This window comes from Aquarana catesbeiana, linkage group LG05 (assembly GCF_042186555.1).
Source record: "Aquarana catesbeiana isolate 2022-GZ linkage group LG05, ASM4218655v1, whole genome shotgun sequence".
NCBI lineage: Eukaryota > Metazoa > Chordata > Amphibia > Anura > Ranidae > Aquarana > Aquarana catesbeiana.
In genome coordinates, this window is record NC_133328.1 from 372,960,584 (window position 1) to 372,981,822 (window position 21,239).

The window sequence follows — 21,239 nt, forward strand, 5'->3', positions numbered from 1 at the left end:
AAGTCAGGCATCTGGGTGAGGAAAGGAATTCAAATGAGCAGCAGTTCATCTCTGACGAGGTGGCGGGGAAGAGCCCGCAGATCGCGGTCTTGTGCGTTTCCGGCCTGCAACTTGGATCCAAGGGTCTGGGCGAGGTGAGGGTGCTGGCAACGGTTCCCATCCAGGGGTGGGTGGTACTGGAATATCCAATTCTCTGCAGAAAAATTGAAGATCTTCCGGGTATCGGAGGGTTGTGGACCTTCCATCTTTTTTTGCCGTGAGACTAAAGGGGAAACCCCAATGATAGTGAAAGTCATGCTCTCTTAACAGAGTGAGGAGTGGTTGCAAAGATCTTCTTTGTTGAAGGGTGATCCATGAGAGGTCTGGGGAGAGTTGTAAGGAGGCCCCATCAAAATCAATGGCATGCATGTTTCGCGCCTTTCTCATAATGTCCTCTTTAAGGGTGTAGTTATGTACCCTGCAGAGCACGTCCCGTGGGCGGGATCCTGGTCCTTGGGGGTGCAAAGCTCGGTGTGCACGATCCAGCTTAACTCGCTGATGCTCGGGGCGACCTAGAATGGTATTGAAAATGGCTTGCAAAGTCACATTCAGGTCTTCTTCTTGTGTCGCCTCCGGTAGGCCTCTGACCCTAATATTGTTACGCCTACCTCTGTTGTCGAGGTCCTCAAGGTGGCGTTGGAAGTCTCTAAGGGTAGTGGCTTGTGAAGTTAAGCGATCATGTATTTGTGAGATTTCAAATTTAGTGTCATTTGTTTCCCCCTCTAAGGATGCGACTTTAGTGGACAGTTGGTGAAGATCAGTGCGAAGCATATTAATCTCAGTTCTGCAAGTGTCCCGCACTTCTTGAATTAGCATACGGAAGTCCTGTTTTGTGGGCATACAACGGACATAATCTTGCCAAGATGTGCATGCTTCAGGGTCAGGGTCAAAGTCTGATGTAATGTGAGCATGGGTGCCCTGCACTACAGCCGAGTAGGAAGCTGGCATGGGGGATCCCCTCTGTGGTGGCAGTGAAGGGGGAGTAGTGCTGGAGTGCTTAGTTAGCAATGGGCCTTGCGGGTTCCCCGTTTGTGAATAAGCCCCCTGAGATCCTGATGGCCTTGAGGCCTGGGAAGGTGCTGGAGCCTGGACTGTATCCCTCTGGAGAGGAGAGAGAGAGGGGGCTCTATCTCTGTGAGGTTGGGGGCGTTGTGGCAGGGAACGGGGGTCCCATTCTGGAGCATAGGAGTCCCAGGAGGGGGATGGCTGGCCGGAGGATACAGATGGTGCAGGCCCTATGAGGCATGGGGGGAAAGTCTGCGACAGGCTGCCCGGTATATGGCCTCCGGAGGGGGGGCCGATCGAGAGGTCAGCAGGGGGGATCGGAGAGTGGGTAGTGGGTAAGTCACCCTCGGATCCGTACCTGTTACTCCTGCGGTCCGCGGAGGTTTGCAGAGGAAGAGAGGGAGAGATTGCTGCATGTGGCGCCGGCGCCATCTTGGCCTCATGGTGTCCGGCCGTAGCTCCCTGCCCGAAATACTCAGTGATGAGTGGCGGGGGGACCGAGGAAGAGCGGGTGGTGTGTCCTCTGGGGTCCGTTTCCTTATTTTTGCGCGGTTTGCCCATGTTTTGTGGCGGAGAGGTGCAGGTTCCAGCTCTATGCAGGCAGGCTGGAGCGGGAGCTTCAGTGAGACACGTCTGCTCAGGAAGCCATCCAAGCCACGCCCCCCTGTAGAATTTTTTTTAAACGTCCCCTATGGAGATTTTTGAGGGTAAAAGTTTAACGCCATTCCACGAGTGGGCGCAATTTTGAAGCGTGACATTTTGGGTGTCAATTTACTTGGTGTAACATTCTTTCACAATATATAAAAAAATTGGGCTAACTTTATTGTTGTCTTATTTTTTTATTTATAAAAGTGAATTTTTTCCAAAAAATACGGTGTGAAAAAAGTATTGCAATGACTGCCATTTTATTCTCTAGGGTGTTAGAAAAAAAATACAATGTTTGGGGGTTCTAAGTAATTTTCTAGCAAAAAAAACTGTTTTAAACATGTAAACACCTAAATTCCAAAACAAAGCTAGTCCTTAAGTGGTTAAGGGTTAAGTGGGATAGGTGAAAGACTCCCTTGGATCTCCACAGCTCAGAGTCTGGGACTGAGCAAAACTCCTGAAGGGCCTGCGTTTCCCAAGAGCCTTTTACCTACACACAGTGTGTTGGCCAGCTTTGGAAAGTCAAGCAACATTGCCTGGATGTAAACTGAATCAATGTAAGTATCTGGAAAAGGATAGAATTTGGTTGGGGATAGGTGAAGTTCTGTAATCTCGCAGGGGTTACACTTCTTGGGATTAAGGTGCAGCAGTGTCAGCCCACACCAGAAAGTTAGGAGCCCACACACATACTTTGTTTCCATTGAGCATGGAGGGCAAAATCTGCTTGTACATCAGCTATTTTTTTTTGACTGATATGTAACTGACTTTACATTTGATTGACTCATGTATGGCACATCAGCTACAGATCTGTAATGGTTGCAACTTTGTGTTTATTGTGCAACCAATCCATAATTCTGCAAGAACTTTTCTTGGATGTGCAGGCTAATTAATATGAAAGATCTGCGTCAACAGGCTTATGTGGGTAAATGCAGTGTACTTTTTGGCATCAGTTTGAGATGCTCATGAGATCACTCAGCATTCATTGCAGTTGACCTTCTTTTGCAGTCCTATGGACTGAAAAAAATCTGTTCTGAAGCAAACAGTAGCCTATCAACACTGACCCTTATTGTCATTTTATTTTTCAAAGAACCAAATCCTTGTGCAGTTTGTAGGTGTTGAAAGTTAAAGTACATAGTGGGTTAACAACCACAATTTACACTTCTTTCTGTTTATTAATGTAAGCTCCCCCAGTGTCTGTACCTTTATAAAAATAATGCAGCCATATACCTGATTTTAAAGCGCAGCTTGCCGCTCATGTGACCCACCGTCTCTCTCCTCTCTCGGCCTGACAGCTGCAGCAGGCGGGCCGAGAACCCCCTGCTGACATCAGTCAGGTAGGGAGAAGGAGAGAGAGACAGTGGGTCATGTGAGCGCCGCTCTAAAATCAGGTATATAGCTGCATTATTTTTATCAAGGCACAGACACGGGGCAGCTTACATTAATAAACAGAAGATAGTGTAAAGAACTAACATTAATTTCAGCAGCAGGAGGGGAAGGGGTGGGCACGGACGCGGAGCTGACAGGGAGGGAGGGCGGAGAGGACAGGAGAGCTGCAGATGGAGGCATGTAAACTGACCACGGTGTCAGGGCACAGCAGCCATGATAAACCGTGGTCAGTTTACAGGGGAGGACATAGCCAGACAGATTCAGCCAGGTATTTCAGGTGATAGAGAGGGCCAAATTACACAGCACAAGCACTGTGCTGTATAACCTGCTTTAACCACTTCAGCCCTGAAAGAATTTGCCCCCTTAATGACCAGAGCATTTTTGTGCGATACGGCACTGCGACACTTCAACTGACAACTGCGCAGTCGTGCGACGCTGTACCAAAACAAAGTTGACGTCCCACAAACTGAGCTTTCTTTTGGTGGTATTTGATCACCTCCTGCGGTTTTTTATTTTTTTATCGTCTTAAAAGGTGGTCCCCCAGGCCTCCCTCTTCAGTTATTGTGTTTCCTGCCGGATGGGAAGGAGCACGCTAGGAACTAAGGGAGCTCCATGTCTCAGCCCCTGGCATTGACTCCATGTGAAGCCCCAGCCCCTCCATGTGAAGAGCCCCTGGCATTGACTCTCCTCTGCCTGGGCACCCCTCTGTCCTGCTGGGGAAGAGGGTGATGCTAGCCCAGGGCTTGACAAAGCCCAGGCGCCAAGTCGCATTTGCAACTAGAATTAGCGACCTGGCGCCTGGGGCGGCACAGCTGGGGTATCCTGTCTCCGTGCGACACCCCCCCTCCCGGCGCGATCGCGCTGGGCCGCGCCGGTAATTGAGGCCGCGGCTTTGCGGCCTTCTGCAGTCCTATGGTTCCTTCTGCAATCGGGCGCCCTCTTGTGGTGCCCATTGGTATGACAAGACAACCCCCAATGCTAATGGAGCTTCCCCTGCCTGTTTTCACTGCCCGCTCATCTCCTTCCCTTTACTTAGAACCCCCAAACATTATATATATATATATATATATATATATATATATATATATATATATATATATATATATATATATATATATATATATAAATTTTATTCCAAAACCCTAGAGGATAAAATGGCAGTCGTTGCAAAACTTTCTGTCACACCGTATTTGCGCAGCGGACTTACAAGCGCACTTTTTTGGGAAAAAATACTTTTTTTAATTAAAAAATAAGACAACAGTAAAGTTAGCCCAATTTTTTTATATTGTGAAAGATAATGTTACGCCGAGTAAATTGATTCCCAAAATGTCACGCTTCAAAATTTCGTCCACTCGTGGAATGGCGACAAACTTTAAAATCTCCATAGGTGACGTTTAAAAAAATTTTACAGGTTGCATGTTTTGAGTTAGAGGGGGTCTAGGGCTAGAATTATTGCTCTCGCTCTACCAATCGTGGCGATACCTCACGTGTGTGGTTTTCATATGCGGGCGCTACTCACATATGCGTTCGCTTCTGCACGCGAGCTCGGCGGGACGGGGCGCGTTTAAAATTTTTTTTTTTTTTTCTTATTTATTTAAACTTTTATTTTTTATTTTTTCACTGTTCTTTTAAAAAAAAGTCACTTTTATTCCTATTACAAGGAATGTAAAAATCCCTTGTAATAGAAAAAGGCATGACAGGTCCTCTTAAATATGAGATCTTGGGTCAAAAATATTATTATATAAATATTTAAACTAAAATGCATAAAAAAAAGAAATTTTGTCATTTGAAAAAAAAAAAAAAAATGTCCCTTTAAGAACTATGGGCAGAAGTGACGATTTGATGTCACTTCCGCCCTGCAATGATTTGGAGACGGGCGGGGGGCCATCTTCCCCTCACTGGTCTCCATATCAGGCCAGGGACAGGCGTAACCGACGGCCACAGTAAGCGGTGAAGGGCACCGGAGTGCGGCGGTAGGGGGGCCCTCTCCCGCCGCTGATAAAAGTGATCTTGCGGCGAATCTGCTGCAGAGACCACTTTTATCTGAAAGAGAACCGCTGGCTCTTGAAAAGGATACCGGGGTTATGGTAGCTAGCTGCTACCATAACAACGGTATTTCTCTTCAAAGACAGGACGTATATAGTCGTCCTGTGGGAGGGAAGCGGTTAATTAAAATTAATTTATTATTTGTCATCTGCCTGCTTGGCCCCTTTCACATGGGCTGTCTGATCAGGTTCGCCTGTCAGTTTTTCAGGCGGACCTGATCGGACCCTTAGCGGGGATATGGCGGTCTTGTGTCCCTGCATGGCAGGAAATAAAAGCAGTCACATTCGTTCTAGTCGTCTTTCTGTGTAAATTTAAGATTGATTAATTTTTATATTGAAAATAAAGCTTTGTCGGTCGTTTAAAAGAAAAAAACCTGGCTCCTAACTTTTTTAGCTGGCTCCTAGATTCCAAGCAAATTTGTCAAGCCCTGTGCTATCCCCACCGTTGCCGTTAGCTCAGAAAGAGCAGGACCCTGGGTGACTACAGGCCCGTACCTGCACTTGTGGAAACTCAGGAGATTCCTCAGACGGCGGGCGAGAGACGCTCGGCTGGCCATGCCGGTGACCTCTGTGGCTCTTCTGGTTTCAGCATGCGGCATAGAGGGCGGGGCTTCTGCGTTCCAACAGGCGGTAGTGACGCATGATGTACTTCCGGCAGAACCGCATTATCAGGGAGTGCCACGAGACATGGTTCCGGTCTCTGAGGCACAGCGGTGGATACACAGGCATCCGGAGCGGTGTATAAGGCTTGGCAAGGCTGCGTAAACACCAGGGAACATTGAGACAGCTGCACAAGCGATAGACTCCGGTTCTGTAGGCTCTGGCACCTCCCAGGTAAGGGTGGACCATCTCTTACACTGGGGGGTCAGGGTTCTTGGGACCCAAGTAACTCCCTCCCTGGGTGGGGAACCTCAGGTGATGGGCTGGGCACTTCCTAGGCTGACCCTAGCACAGTGGTGGTTTGGGTCAGGGAGGCATACTAATGAAAGTTTGTCCTCCTGTCTTTTCTGTTTGGTTTTCAGTCTAAAACCCAGGACAGGACTCAAACACAGCTGCCTAGGAAAAAGTGTGGGACTAAGGCCCCAGTTGGGAGAAGCCACTATTCCCAGATTGTGTCAGCAGCCTCATTACGGATGATTTTGTGGCAGCATGTCACAAAATCCTGACTTTGGTTAAAGACGTGCTTGTGTCCACATTTCAGTCATTCAAGGGAATGATGGATGGGATGCAGGGTCCCTCACCATCCCTACACAGGGCAGCCAGTTTGCCTTCCCTATCTGAGCCCAGTCAGGAGGGCAGGGGGATAGGGAGAGGGTACCTAGATCGCTAAAAGAATAGAATAATACGGCGCTCTCAGGTTACAACAATCTTATGTAAAGTCATGAAGCAATGTGACAGTAGTATATGTATAGTGTTTTGCCACTGTATGGTGAACAGTGACACTACACAATAGTTAAAAATGATATAAAAACAATTAGAGTTAAAAACAATTAGAATATCAAATGCAAATAAAGTCTATCTGTCCACAGAGGGCTGCCAGTTCGGAGTAAGAATGAACAAGAACTCTGGAATGGAAAAACGAAACAGAACAGCGCCCTCTAAGTGCAGTATACAGGCTGGTTTAATCGATAAAAACATGGTATAAAGACACTCACAAAGGTGAAGAAACAAAAGCCATGATAGATCATCTGCTCCCGATGGCCGGGTTGAAAGTGGGGGAGGTCCGTAAGATGTGGCAGTGGCTATGTCTCCTGGACCGGATCCTATGCCGGTCACACCGCTGGTTCACTGTGCTGCCGATGAATAGGAGAGAGGATCGGTGGATGACACTGCTCGCTGTGGTGGACGTCACTTCTGGGTCGGGTCAGCGGGAGGTGCTCGCGTTCGGGACATGCGTGTCCCTTCCTCAGGCTTGGATGGCGGCTATCTTCAGTGTGGGCATATTATATCCACACAATGCACGGTCACATGGTTAGTTGCCATGGAGACAATGTACACAACGTAACACATGAGGAGAAGGGGGATGGGAGGGAGGTGAAACGGGGGATGAGACCATTACTATAAGCGACCTAGTTGGGGTGTGTGTGGGGCAATGCAGCAGATGGGGGAAAAGAGGGGGGGGGGGGAGGATGGATGGAGGAGGGAGAGATGATGTAGGAAAATTGGTGGGTAAATGGATTGCAGAGGATATAATAGCTGAAATGTGGTAAGATGGTAATTAGATTACATGGATAGAGTAGATGATGGCTCAGGAAATGATAATAACGAAATTAAATTTATTAGAAAAAATTTGAAAAAATGATGACTGGGAAAAAATGGCTGAAAAAAATATGTTGATGAAAATAACAATGAAAATAATTATGAAAATAATTATAGAAATATAAATGGGAATAGAAATAAAGTAATTTTTTTTAATGAATATAATTGGTAATAAAGATAAATGGATAGAAAATGAAAATAATAATAAAAGTAATTGTAAATAAATATGAAAATAAAATGAAAAAAAAACTAAAAATAATAGTAATACTAAAAAAAAAAAATAAAAAAATAAAAATAAAAAGAAGAATAAAAAGAAATAAAATTAAAATTAAAATAATAATAAAATTTAAAATAAAAGTAAAAATAAGAATAAGTAGAAATGGGGGGAGAAGTGAAATGACTATTGGGAAGGAGAGATGAGACTAATAAAAGTCTGGATCGGATGGTGATGTGTGGATGTGGCAATAAAACAAAAACACACAAACTTAAAAAACAAACACAAATATAAACAAAAATATCAGCTGGATTGGACTAAAGGATGAGAAAATGGACCAAATTATGGATGAGAAAGGTATATTTGGAGTTGCACAAGGATGAGTGTCAAAATATGCGAATGTGTGATATGTAACGTATGCATATCTGTATATGCAAGAGGCAACCTAACAGAAGTGCCTTGGCGTTATTATTTGCGAGAATAGATAAAATACTGGGGGTTGTGTATTGTCGGAATCATAGTAAGGTGTTGATTTTTATGGTTTCGTTGAGGCCTCCAGGGGATAAAGTATCCAGGGTGTAAATCCAATAATTCTCTCTTTCGCAGAGTTTTTTGTATCATTCAGCGGGAGGGAAGGTGTTCGGAATGGCCTCGAGTATCCAAACTCGTAATCCAATGGAGGATTGGTCGTGAAATTCCAGGAAATGTCTGGGGACGCTGTGTTTGTCCTTTCCCTGTTCAATCGGGTTGCGGTGTTCTCCAAAGCGTTTATGTAGGGGTCGGATCATGCGGCCAACATACGATAGGTTACAAGGACAGGTCAAACAATAGATTACATATTCGGTGGAACATGTGAAGAAATCTGGTATTATATATTGTTTGCCTTTTGTGGGTGAAGTCCTTCTGTCTAGGTGTAACGTGGGCGCATGTTAGACACAGAGGTTTTCTGCATTGGTACATACCCTTGATGTTAAAGGAGGTTAGGGATGTACTGGTGATGGGGCCGGAAGATTTAATCTTACTTGGTGCTATTTTTGCTCTGATATTTTTTGCTCGTCTGTAGGTGATTAGAGGACAGTCACTGACTGTAGTTTTGAGGTGAGGATCTTCTCTCAGAATAGGCCAATGTCTATGAAAGATTTTTTCCATCTTCTTGAATTTTTTATGGAACTGTGTCACGAACCGGGTGTGTTGGGGGTTATCTGTAGGTGAGACTTCTTTTTTGATGTTAACATCTTTATAGAGATATTGTTGAAAGGCTTCTAGATTAGAAAGGTAATCTAATTACCATCTTACCAAATTTCAGCTATTATATCCTCTGCAATCCATTTACCCACCAATTTTCCTACATCATCTCTCCCTCCTCCATCCATCCCCCTCCCCCTCTCCCTCTTTTCCCCATCTGCTGCATTGCCCCACGCACGCCAACTAGGTCACTTATAATAATGGTCTCATCCCCCATTCCACCCCCCTCCCATCCTCCTTCTCCTCGTGTGTTACGTTGTGTACATGGTCTCCATGGCAACTAACCATGTGACCGTGCATTGTGCGGCTATAATATGCCCACACTGAAGATAGCCGCCATCCAACCTGAGGAAGGGACACGCATGTCCCGAACGCGAGCACCTCCCGCTGACCCGACCCGGAAGTGACGTCCACCACAGTGAGCAGTGTCATCCACCGATCCTCTCTCCTATTCACCGGCAGCACGGCGAACCAGCGGTGTGACCGGCTTAGGATCCGATCCAGGAGACATAGCCACCGCCACATCTTACGGACCTCCCCCACTTTCACCCGGCCATCGGGAGCGGATGATCTATCATGCCTTTTGTTTCTTCACCTTTTGTGAGTGTTTTTATCGATTAAACCAGCCTGTATACTGCACTTAGAGGGCGCTGTTCTTTTTCGTTTTTTTTACCTAGATCGCTAGCCTCTTCTCAAGTGGATTCAGCATCCAACTTAGAGGGGGAGGATGATTCCTCCAGAGGGTCCAGATATTAATTATCTCTGGTCTGTGGGGGATCTATTGAAAGCGATTCAGTTGCGACTCTTACGCAACTCCTTCCTTGCAGACCAAGCAAAGAGGCTGAATGTAGTTACCATACCGACGTGTTCCTCCTCCAATGAGAGGCTCTTCCTGCTGTGGGGATTCTAGCCATGGCTCTTTTTTGTTGGTGACTGGTTGTGGCAATCCCCTCCTTCCCCATGCACGTCCGTGTACATTGAGTGATGTCTTGATGTTATTGGAAGCCTGAACACAAGGTCCTGTATAACACCTAGTTTGCCTGTCATCTGCCACGTCAACAGAGGGAGGTTCCAACACCTGCCGGTTATCTGGCCCTTGGTCTATCTACGAGCTTATTGAGCTTACTATCTGGTAAGCATGCATTCTTAAGGGTGGAGGATCACTGCAAGGGGTGTCATTTTCCACTTTTAGACACTGATCCCTATGAAGAGCTAATTGGGGACTCTTCCCATCCTTTAGAAGATTTCCTCTTTTGGTTCTGGGACTTTTTTATTTATGGTTCACTATCTTGTGTTTTTGACATTTTTGTGATTTTTATTTCATGATATTGACTGTTCACTATTGATTTGTGTGCTATTCAATTTAATTTTCGAGGATTCACATACACTTCCATAATCAATTGGGCGTCTTTTCATATATGCCCTAACATATGTTATGAGGGTTTAGCGCAGTTTTTTTCTTCGTTTTTGTCCCAGACTAATCCTGAACCTCCGTCCCCTGAACCAGTTTTTAAGGTTCAAGCGATTCAGGATGGAATCAATTTTTACTGTATCCAGCCTCCTTTTCCCAGGCTGCTAAATGAGGGATGCCTACCTGCATGTCCCTATACATCAGGAATTTCAAAAATTCCTCAGGCTAGCGGTCAGAATAAATTCGGAAGTTCTGCACTTCCAGTTCCGAGCACTACCTTTCGGTCTGTCCTCTTCACCGATAATCTTCACGAAGGTTCTAGCAGAGGCCTTGGCTCCGCTAAGAGGCAAGGTCATTGCAGTGATCCCCTACCTGGACGATCTCCTGTTTGTGGCCCCCTCTTTTCATCAACTAGAGAGAGAGTTGCAAGAGACCCAGAGTTTCCTGCTATCTTTCGGGTGGCTAATCAACCAGGAAAAGTCCCAGCTGACCCTGGCACAGGAGGTGCTGTATTTGGGGTACAAAATCTCTTCAGTGGAGATGAAGGTGGTTCTCCCCAGGGAAAAGATCCTGAAGGTGGATCAGGCAGTAGCCCAGCTTCAAATCAATCAGGTAGCTCTGATCAGAGAGGTTATGAGAGTTCTGGGTCTGATGACGTCCTGTTTCCCAGCGGTTTCTTGGGAAGACTTCATCAGCGCCCTCTGCAGAATCTCATGCTGCGTTTCTGGGACCGCAGAAAACAAAGCCTAGATCAACCTATGCTCCTACCAGCAAAAATCAAAAGGACTTTGATGGTGGCGAGCTCATCACAATCTGAAAGTAGGTCTGTCCTGGGCCTGTCCTGCGGCCATAGTGGTGACAACCGACGCCAGTGCATTGGGATGGGGCGCCCACCTAGAGGGGTCCTTAGCTCAGGGAGCCTGGTCACCAGTAGAGGCCAGTCGATCCTCAAATCAGAGGGAGCTTTTGGCAATTCTGAGGGCTATAGAGGTTTTTCAGTCCCGGATAGGTGGACACCACCTACAGGTACGGACAGACAATGCGGAGGCTGTTGCATATGTGAACAAGCAGGGATGCACAAGGAGCCCATAGCCAACAAGATTCTGTGCTGGGCCGAGGTGTATCTGTCCTCATTGTCAGCCATTCACCTAAAAGGCTCTCAAAATGCGCTGGCTGATTTTCTCAGCTGCCAGCACGTGTGTCAGGACAAATGGTCACTCAACATAAATGTTTTCAGAGAAATTGTAAAGTGTTGGTGACAACCGGAGGTGGACCTCTTCGCCTCGGAGGCCAACAAGAAGGTGGCACAATTCTTTTCCATCCACCCACAGGATCAGGTCACAGGGATAGACGCCTTTGCTAATCCTTGGCAGTTCAACCTGTGTTATGCCTTTCCTCCAGTGCGGCTGATAGCTGCGGTTCTCCAGAGATTTCTGGTAGAATCGATGGATATCATCCTAGTAACGCCATTTTGGCCAAATAGACCCTGGTTTGCCAACTTGAAGAGACTGGACATTTGTCCTCCTTTACCCCTCCCGGTCAGGGAGGACTTGATTTCCCAGGGCTCGATTTTACACCCTCGTATAGACAGCCTCAGACTATCAGTATGGTATCTGAGGAACAGCGGTTGAGAGCGCAGGGGTTTTCAGAGAGAGTGATTAGAACTCTTCTCGAGTGCCGTAAACTGGTAACCAGGGCGATTTATGCCAAGGTATGGAAAAGGTTTAATTCTTGGTTGGTAGAGCAGGGGCTGAATTACCCTGGGATTCCGGCAGTCCTGGATTTCCTCCAGACAGGTGTAGAACTGGGCCTTTCTGTTAGTACCTTGAAAGTTCAGACTGCGGCCTTGAGTATTTTCCTGCAGACCTCACTTCAGCAAAATCAATTAGGAATTTCTTCAAGGTCCTGGCGAGGTCCAGGCCAGTGAAGGTTACAGCCTGCCCCACTTGGGATCTGGCCTTGGTCCTCAGAGCACTTACTGGTAGTCCCTTCGAACCCCTGGAGAAATCCATGCTAAAATGGGTTGTACTCAAAACAGTTTTTTTGATAGCTATCACCTCAGCCAGAAGGGTGAGTGATTTGCAGGCTCTCTCTATTCGGGAGCCCTTTTTGTTGATTCGGGAGGATTGGATTGTTCTTAAGACAGATCCCAGTTTTCTCCCTAAGGTAGCATCTACGTTCCATAGAACTCAGGACATTGTCCTGCTGACATTCTGTCCCATCTCAGAGGCAGATGAGGAGGAATCTTTAAGTTTATTAGATGTTAAGAGAAGCCTTTTAGTTTATTTAGAAGTCACTATAAGCTTTAGGAACTCCGATTCTCTTTTTGTTAATTTTGCAGGGGCCCGCAAGGGTTGTAGGGCATCCAAATCTTCCATTGCTAGATGGATAAGAATAGCAATCATAGAAGCTTATAAGTTGGAAGGTAGACAAGCACCATTAGTCAAGGCACATTCCACCAGGGCAGCCTCGGTTTCATGGGCAGAGGGGGCCGGTGCCTCTCCGGAGGTCATCTGCAAGGCTGCAACATGGTCCAGCTACTCTACATTTGCTAAACATTACCATCTGGATTTATTGTCTGACAAAGAGCAGACATTTGGACGAAAGGTCCTCCAGGCAGTGGTCCCACCCTGACATAGTAAGTTTCTTGCTTATCATCTCAGAGGCTGTCCTGGAAGACGAAAGGAGAAAACCAGAGTTAGACTTACCTGTAACTCTTTTTCTAGGAGTCTTTCAGGACAGCCCGGTTTCCCACCCGGTGTTTTCTAATTAACTAGTTTTGGAGTTATGTACTGATGTGATGTTAGTGTGTTATATCTTTCAGAGCCTTCCGGTAGTTCTTTGGTAAACTGAAGAGGGGGGCCTGGAGGACCTCCTTTTAAGACGATTGGTGTACGTGTTTCCTGCCCCGGAGGGAGGAGCCCTATGTCTCAGAGGCTGTCCTGGAAGACTCCTAGAAAAAGAGTTGCCAGTAAGTAACTCCTGTTTTTTGGGGTAGCTCTTAGGCATATAGCCTAGTATATGGCACCCTTGCCCTCCCCTCCCCCCTCTGTCTCCTATCTGGCTCTGAGGACGTGGCCCACCTTGCGGGGTGGTGGCCACGCTCCCTATCTTGTCAGGGAGTGAGGATGACTGCAGTAGGGCACAAAAAAGTGCTGGTTATCGCACTTATTACATCTGTGCAGGAACCTTTCAAGATGGGGGATGTAGCGGTGGCTGTGGCAGAGAGCCAATACTTCATAAGCCGTCTTGCGCGGTGAAAGCGTTCCCTTTTCCCTCTTCCCTCTTATCTTGACAATATTGTCCTTAAAGACTGGGAGGGTCTAGAGTGCATTTTTTTTTTTTTTTTTTTTTTTAGAAACACAAATGCTTGCTGTGAGGTACCCATTTCGGAATCCCCCTGCCTTTGCTGCATTGCCAGACCTATGGTCTAGGCACCGCAGTATGTCAGCTATGCCTCTTGGCTGTAGTTCCCCTGGTTGCTGAGCTTCTAAGGTCTCCTCAGTGGTGCTTAGACAGGTATTTTGGGGGCTACCCTGGATGTCAATACTTCCAATGGGCGTCTACTGCCATACCGCTTGCTGTTCTCTATGGGGGGATGTGCAAGCTCCTTTGCTGCAGAGTGTGGTTGTCACGGTTCCCATGTCGGGAACAGTCTAAGGCTCTGACCTGCCTTGTGTGGGTACAGAAGGTCAGGATGGAGTCTGTTAGCATGGCGGTAACACCCCTTTATCATGGGGACTTTCTGGTTTCTATCGACATCACAAATGCTTGTTTACACATTCCGTTATGTGCCCGACTCCAACACTTCCTCCATTTTACTGTGGGTGCGGCGCATGATCAGCGCATAGTCTGGCCACCACTCCTCGGGTATTCGCGAGGTGTGGGCCCTGGATTGGGCGTGGTTGCATCTGTGGGGGTTTGCGGTCCTGGCTGCCTGGACGATCTTTTTCTGCCACTCCTTGGCTACCCCAAGGGGCAATGTAGTTTCTATACAGACCTTGACTGATTTCAGTAGGAAACGTCAGATTAAACCCGAGCTTTTGCTTTGGCCAGCGTGTTTTCTTCTCTTGGACAAACTCCAGACGTTGCATGCTGCGTTTTTTATTTTTCTGTCCGGCGGGTAGGCCCTCTGCGAACCTGCGTGTGGGTGTTGGGTCTGAGAGTTTCTACCTTTTTTTTGAAACAATTCCATTTGCGCAGTTCCATACAAGCTCCCTTTGGGGAGATCCTGGCATGAGACAAATGCCTGAGGTCTCGGGACAATTGGATTCAGCCGAGTTAGGAAACCAGGGTTCCCTGGTCTGGTGGCTCGCTCTCCGGTTCTTTGGCGGGATAAATCCTTTCTCCCCTTGTGTTAAACAGCGTGACCACCAATGCCAGTCGGTCCGGGTAGGATGTCCTGGGACTGAGCTCTGCTTAGGGTCATTGTACGCTGGTGGAATCCAGACTACCAGGTGATATGCTAAAACTTCGAGTGATCAGGCTAAGTCTGGATCATGGACGGATCGATTTCGGCGGCTTCCGGTATGGTTCTAGTCAACAGGGCGGGTCAGATAGGCTGTGGCGGCTCTGGCTGTTGCCAGTATTCCCTGGTGGGCAGAATGTTTCGTCCGGCCCTTTTCTGGTGTATGCATTCCAGGAGTGGAATACTGACAGGCGGATACCTCAGTTGGCGAGGGTTGGCCCACGGATGGGCCCTTCACCGGGCTGCATTTCTTCGGGTTTGTTCCCGCTGGGACACTCATGAGGTAGTTCTCTTGGTGTTCTGGTTCAACTGGACGGTACCAAGGTTTCTGGTAAGGTCACGGTTGCTCTGGTGGCCCATGGGGCCAGTGATGTTTCCCTATGCCTTTCCTCCCCTCCAGCTTCTGTTGTGGCTTTTACGTAGGATCACGGCTGTGGGAGTTCATTCTGTTATCCCCGGATGGGTCCAGTTGGTCTGCGTACGAAGACCTGGGTGTGCCTGGTCGCCGGTGTTCCTTGTTGACTGCGCCTCAGGAAGGATCTATGGTCCCAGGGCCATTCTTCCACCCTGCCTTAGTCACTGGTTTTAACAGCCTGGTTGTGTTGAGCCAGGTGTGGCAGTTCCAACACTGTTGATGGCTAGGGAGTCCATCTTTTAGGAGGTTTTAACCTCCGGGTGTGGAGAGAGCATATATCCTAGTGTGAAGCACCGGGCATTCATCCTTGTTCTTTCTAGGTGGCTCCAATTCCCACCCCCAGGGATGAGTCTCGAGTAACATTAAGGGCCAGGTGTCAGCCTGGGTGGTCGTCTTCAGCATCCCCTGGTCTCGCACTCCCTGGTGCGTACCTTTTTATTTAAGGGGTTAGACGTCTGTTTCCACCGGTGTGGTTTTTTTCTTGCACCGTGGGATCTGAACTTGGTGTTTTCGGTTCTCCAGGAGCCGCTCTCTCTCTCTCTCTCTCTCCCTCCCTCTCTCAAAATATCGGGAGATTCCACTGCTTACTTTGTCTCGGGAAGGTGGCCTCTTGGTGGCTTTCACCTCTGCTCACAGGGTGTTGAAAAGGGTGGCGTTATCTTCTCGTTCACCTTACCCAGGTTTAGGCGGTGCTTCGCCCTTTTCTATAGTTCCGTCCCTGGGTTTCCATTTGAACAAGGACATTGTGTTTCCTTTCTTGTGTCCCTGGAAACACATCCCAAGGAATTTGCCTTATCTGCCCAGGATGTGGTTTGGGAGATTCGGTTGTATTTTCCAGCCACTGAGTCTTTTGGAGGTCAGGCTCTGTACTCACGGACAGGCCAAGAAAGGGGCTGTCTGCTTCTTCTGCAACCTTCTTCTGGATGAATCGGACAGATGATGATTCTGGGCTATTCTGTCAGGAATCAGGTTCCTGCTTTCCCTGTTACGGCGCATTCTTCTAGGGAGCCTAGTGAGTCTTGGGCCTTCTGTCTTCAGGCATTCGTGGCGCATTTTTCACAAGTTCTACAAAGTGGATGGGTTGGCATCTTCGGGTGATTTTTTTTTTTTTTTGGCCGCAAGCTTTTTGCAGGCTGCTGTTAAGAGGGTCTAATCTCTCTTGAAGGGGTATCGTTCAGGTTGGGTTCCAGCTTGTCCTGTATGAAGCTCCTGTTACCTGGTTGGCTTTTTGTGTTAGCCTTGGGATTTTTTCGCTGTCCCACCCCTCATGTTCAGCACTACCTTGGGACATCTCTACCGTTCTGAATAAATAAGGCTGTCAATGAAGGAATGAGAAAATAGGATTTTTTACTTACCGTAAAATCCATTTCTCTGAGTTTATTGACAGACACAGCACCCACCCCTCTATTTAGTTTTTTGATACTTCTATTACTGCTTGCTACTAAACTGAATACCTAGAGCGGGGAGGGGGTTATATACTGACGGAGGACAGCCCATGGGCGTAGCCAGGGGTTGTTGTTTTTTTTGTTCTGCCTAGTTCTAATCCTGCAGAGATGATATAACCCTACCGTTCTGAATAAAGAAGGCTGTGTCTGTCAATGAACTTAGAGAAACGGATTTTACGGTAAGTAAAAAAATCCTATTTTTCTAGATTAACTTTTCATGTACATAAATTGTAGCTTTGAGGGGTGCTAAAAGTAAACCTCACACAAACCTGAACATATAATGGAAAATGCTAAGTAGAGGTTACCTTCAGGAAAAACCACAGGAAAATTGTGTTTCAACTGCTTACATCTCTGCATACCATCGGTAACCTTTGCTTTTGCATTTTTTCATCACTCAGTTTGAATTCCCCAGGATTGTGACAAATGTATGCGAAGACCTACTAATTGCAGTTAAAATTATATTTATTTTATCATTGAGGCATGATCCAAAATTGTGCCTGCCTTTATTCATGTAGTAACTACAAAGGAGTAAACTGGTACCTTTTGTTTGAACCCTCAAAATTGCTTTGCTAATCTTTTTCTGAAATTACTACTTGTTTGGCTGATTCCTATTTAATGGCATGATTCAAGCAAGCAGCTAATTAATTTAGATCAATGTGTAAAAAAATCCTCAAATACATACCTGTTCAAGGTCAGTGAATTTCCAGAAGCGTGAAAGCCACATAACAGCCAGGCAAGAAGCATTTTCAGAAGGTCAACACCTGATATATTCCTCAGGACAGGTTTTCAAGAATTCCCTTGACACCAGTGCGTTACTGCAGCTTTCATTTTGAATGCACACACTCTAATGCTTTATCATTGTTGAACGCACCCACTCTGCACTGCACCACAATGCACATGCTGAGCATACAGTGCACTACGTTCAAAAAAAAAAAAAAAAGAAGGTATGTTGAGGTGATTAATGTAGTACTTATAGTGTGAAAGGGGACTTAATCCCGCTGACAAACTTGTTAACTTAGGCTCCTAGCTGGCACAAAATAAGAAGGGAGAAATAATCTTTTTTTTTTTTGTTTTTAATTTGCAGCAATGAAGACTAAAAAGCAAGTGTTTGTTAGCATCAGCATTCCAACAACTGACAACCAGCTATTGTTGCTGATAGAGAAACGAATCAAGCAGGAAATGGATACCTTTCCTGAAAAGTTTTAAAGGACAGAATGTTACACTGACCGGACACCTAACCTGCCTGAGCAGATCTACAGCGGAACCTAGCCGTCATGGTCTTTGGAAGTCACTGAGGAGCAGCAGAGAGTGCTGGGAAAAGAAGCTCCTAGAAGCTGATTATGTACCAAATGCATAACATTAGCCCCCATTACCAGATATAAATGTATTAGGGGATTCAACGGATAACATTTACATTTTGAAATGAGATTATTTTTAAACTTGATCTCATTCTTTATGCAAAAAAAATGCCACTTGAATAGAAGGACTTATTTTGTATTGTATTTTATCCTAAAACACAGAATTAAAACTTTTACTGTTATCTAATGATTTATTTCATTTTTTTTGGTAAGTATGCCTTGTCCCTGTGTACATAAAGGATTATTAATTATACTTAAAAACAATGTTTATAAAACATTAACACTTCCTAATAAGATTTCTTACATTAAAGCTGAACTTTGTGTCCATTATTTTTTTTTTTTTACATTTTAATGAATATGTTTTCTTTATATATTCAGCAATCAAAATGCCGTATTTATTGGCGTATAACACGCACACCAATTTTAAAGAGGGAAGTTTGAAGGAAAAACATTTTTCACAGTCCCCCTGCACAGTACATAGCCCCCCCATCCAGTATACAGCCCCCCTGCCCCTGCACTCCCAGCGCTGCCAGCATTCTCTACAGTTATGAAGAAAATTACTGCTAGCGCCTTCCACACTGCTCCTCCTGTGTCACTCCTATTGTAGAATGAAGCTTCCATATACCTCAATAGTTTTTTTCACTGACCTGGTCACATGACTGCTCTCTCTGACGTTACATAGATGGTCATATGACCGCTCTCCTCCTCCAAGCTAAAGCTAGGAGGAGGAGGAGAGCAGCCAGAAAAAAACTGAGCTACTGAGATATTTACAAGCTTCGTTTTATAATGACACTGACACAGGAGGAGTGGTGTAGGAGGGGGCCGGCAAGTGATTTTTTTTTTTTTAATCAACTTTAGACTATGGAGGCAGCGCTGTCCCAGGGCCAGGGGAGGCGGGGTGGCCAGCCTGACACCCCCCAATGGGTGGTTCCCGGGGCGTACCGCTTGATCGCTGCCCCGTTAGTAAAACATAGTATCGGCGTATAACGCGAGGCACTGTTATTCCTCTGTTTTCAGGGAAAAAAAGTGCGTGTTATAGGCCAATAAATACGGTATATCCATTTGCTTCCATAATGAGGGGCGTCTTTCCCCCTTACATCCATTTTTATAAGACTGGTGGCGACTGTGCTGCTGTAGTTCTATTTTCAGGAAGCAGTGATGTCATTACATCCCCATTTGCTGTAGTGGGTAGACCCAGGAGACTCCAACTCCTGGTCTGACCCACCACCTATAACGGACATATGAGTGACAGGCCAGTAGGCTCCTGGTCTGTCCAGCCTCTGATGGCCTTACCCTGTGAATGGCAACACAATAGTCTCTTGGTCTGTCATGCCCCTCCTGCTACAATTCCCATGGCTTGATGGCAATTGTATTTTGTCATAGTGGCACTGTGAGAAGGGTGGATGTGATGTGTTAGCCTGCATTAGACCTCTTCCCGATACCTGGGTGAAGCTGCTTTTTTTTTTTTTTTTTTAATAGCAGCAGTGATGATCCAATTTTTTATTTTTTTTTGGTGGCGGGAGAGAGAATTTTGAGCTAAATGATGAGATTTTTTTATTAACTGATGTGCAATATTTAAGTATACATACTTGAAGACAATATTTGGTTGATTTTTTAATAGCATCCATAGCTTTAAGTAGCTCTCTTTAACACAAATCTCTTGAAAAGACTGTACATTTCCTCTAATGCTGGGTATCTCAGACCACATACAATAGACAGATTTTTCCAAGGTTTCTGTTGGTTCAGGTCTGCTTCCTCTTTTCTGTCTAGAACCCTGGTAACAAAGGCTGACCGTCGATGGATCAAAATTTGACCGGTTCAGCAGGGACCGATCAACTGCTCACGAACAGGCTTGATAGAAAACTTTAGTAAGGGCAGTGCTGCAATGATAAGTGTATTCTGACATCAGAGGAGTCCAGCTAAGGATACCACATGAGGGAGACTTTTTTACAGCCTAGATGCAAGGAGTACCTTCAGGCATTCCAAGGTCATAAATTACAAATTTGACTGCCCCTCACATTTTTGAAAGCTCTGGAGCACCAGGACAGTGGAAACGCCCACAAAATTAGCCCATTTTGGAAAGCAAACACTTTTTTTGAAAGACATTGTGTGTCTTTTGAAAATATCATTTTTGCTACAAGTTTTTGGAAAATACAGGAACGTTTTTTTTTTTTTACACACAGTTGTCAATAAAATATTTTTTTTTACACACACCATAGGCATACTTAGAATTACACCCCCAAAACACATTCTGCTACTCCTCCCAAATGTGGCGATACCATATGTGTGAGACTTTTTCACAGCCTACCCACGTGGAGAGGCCCAAAATCCAAGGAGCACCTTCAGACTTTCTAGGGGCATAAACTATACTTCTAATTTCCTGCCTATAACATTTTGGAGAACCAGGAGTGGACAGCCCAAAAAATTGCTGCATTTTTTAAGCAATCGCCCAACGGTATTTTCTAAGAGGCATGGTGAGTCGTTTGAAGATTTTTTTTTTGCCACAAGGTCTTGGAAAAGAAAATGAAAATACATTTTTTTACACAGTTGTAAATTTAATAAGATTTTTCACACACCGCATGGGCATACTTAGACTTACAACCCAAAACCCTTTCAGTTACTTATTCGGAGTATGGCAATACCACTTGTGAGACTTTTTCATTGTTGTTCTCCTCTGTACAGGTGGTTAGGGAATATAGCTTAGAGTAGCGCCACCCATAGCAGTCCCCATTTCTATAAGCCAAACAAGCCTAGCCTATTGGTATGTGGCTGCCCCCCAGGAATGCCATGTTCACTGGTCAGGAAGTACAGGAGGCTAAAGAAAGGAATGCTGCAATGGAATACACTGTCTCTGATCACTAACCAGAGCAGTACAATGTTACCATAGGGAGACTGCACTGCTCTAGTGACAGATTAATTTATCTATTTTTTTTTTTACTTTTTCAGTATGTAGTACAGTACTGTACTACACACCTATTGTCCTCTCACACCCGATCGCTGTTAGAGGAGACTTCACAGACTGCAGCACCGGCCATTTATATATAGTGGGCAGATGGGAGGTGGTTACAGTCATCGCCGCATGGCTAGGTTTGCGGCTCTGACCTTGTAGGCGGGGCCTACACTGGCATTTTATACACCGAGATGTGCTACCCAACAGAGGCCATGGCATCTGCAGCCCAACAAGCTCCAGGGGAACCAAGCACCAGCTTATAACAGGTAAAGGGGCCTGTGTGTAATGGTGTGGTTAGACTTGTGGTATCACTGAATCGTTCCTCCTGTCCCAAGAAAAAATGGCTGATAAGGG

At 45.9% G+C, this 21,239-nt stretch overlaps 1 protein-coding gene across 1 annotated transcript in view; it reads left to right on the top strand.

Moving 5' to 3' along the window:
• PSMG4 (proteasome assembly chaperone 4) overlaps positions 1 to 18,117 on the top strand; it is a 49,737-nt gene extending 31,620 nt beyond the window's left edge. Inside the window, exon 3 of the mRNA XM_073630977.1 lies at positions 17,662 to 18,117. Within this exon, the coding sequence (XP_073487078.1) occupies positions 17,662 to 17,783 (122 nt within the window). The 3' untranslated portion in view covers positions 17,784 to 18,117. The remainder of the gene's footprint in view (positions 1 to 17,661) is intronic.
• Positions 18,118 to 21,239: the final 3,122 nt, after the last annotated feature.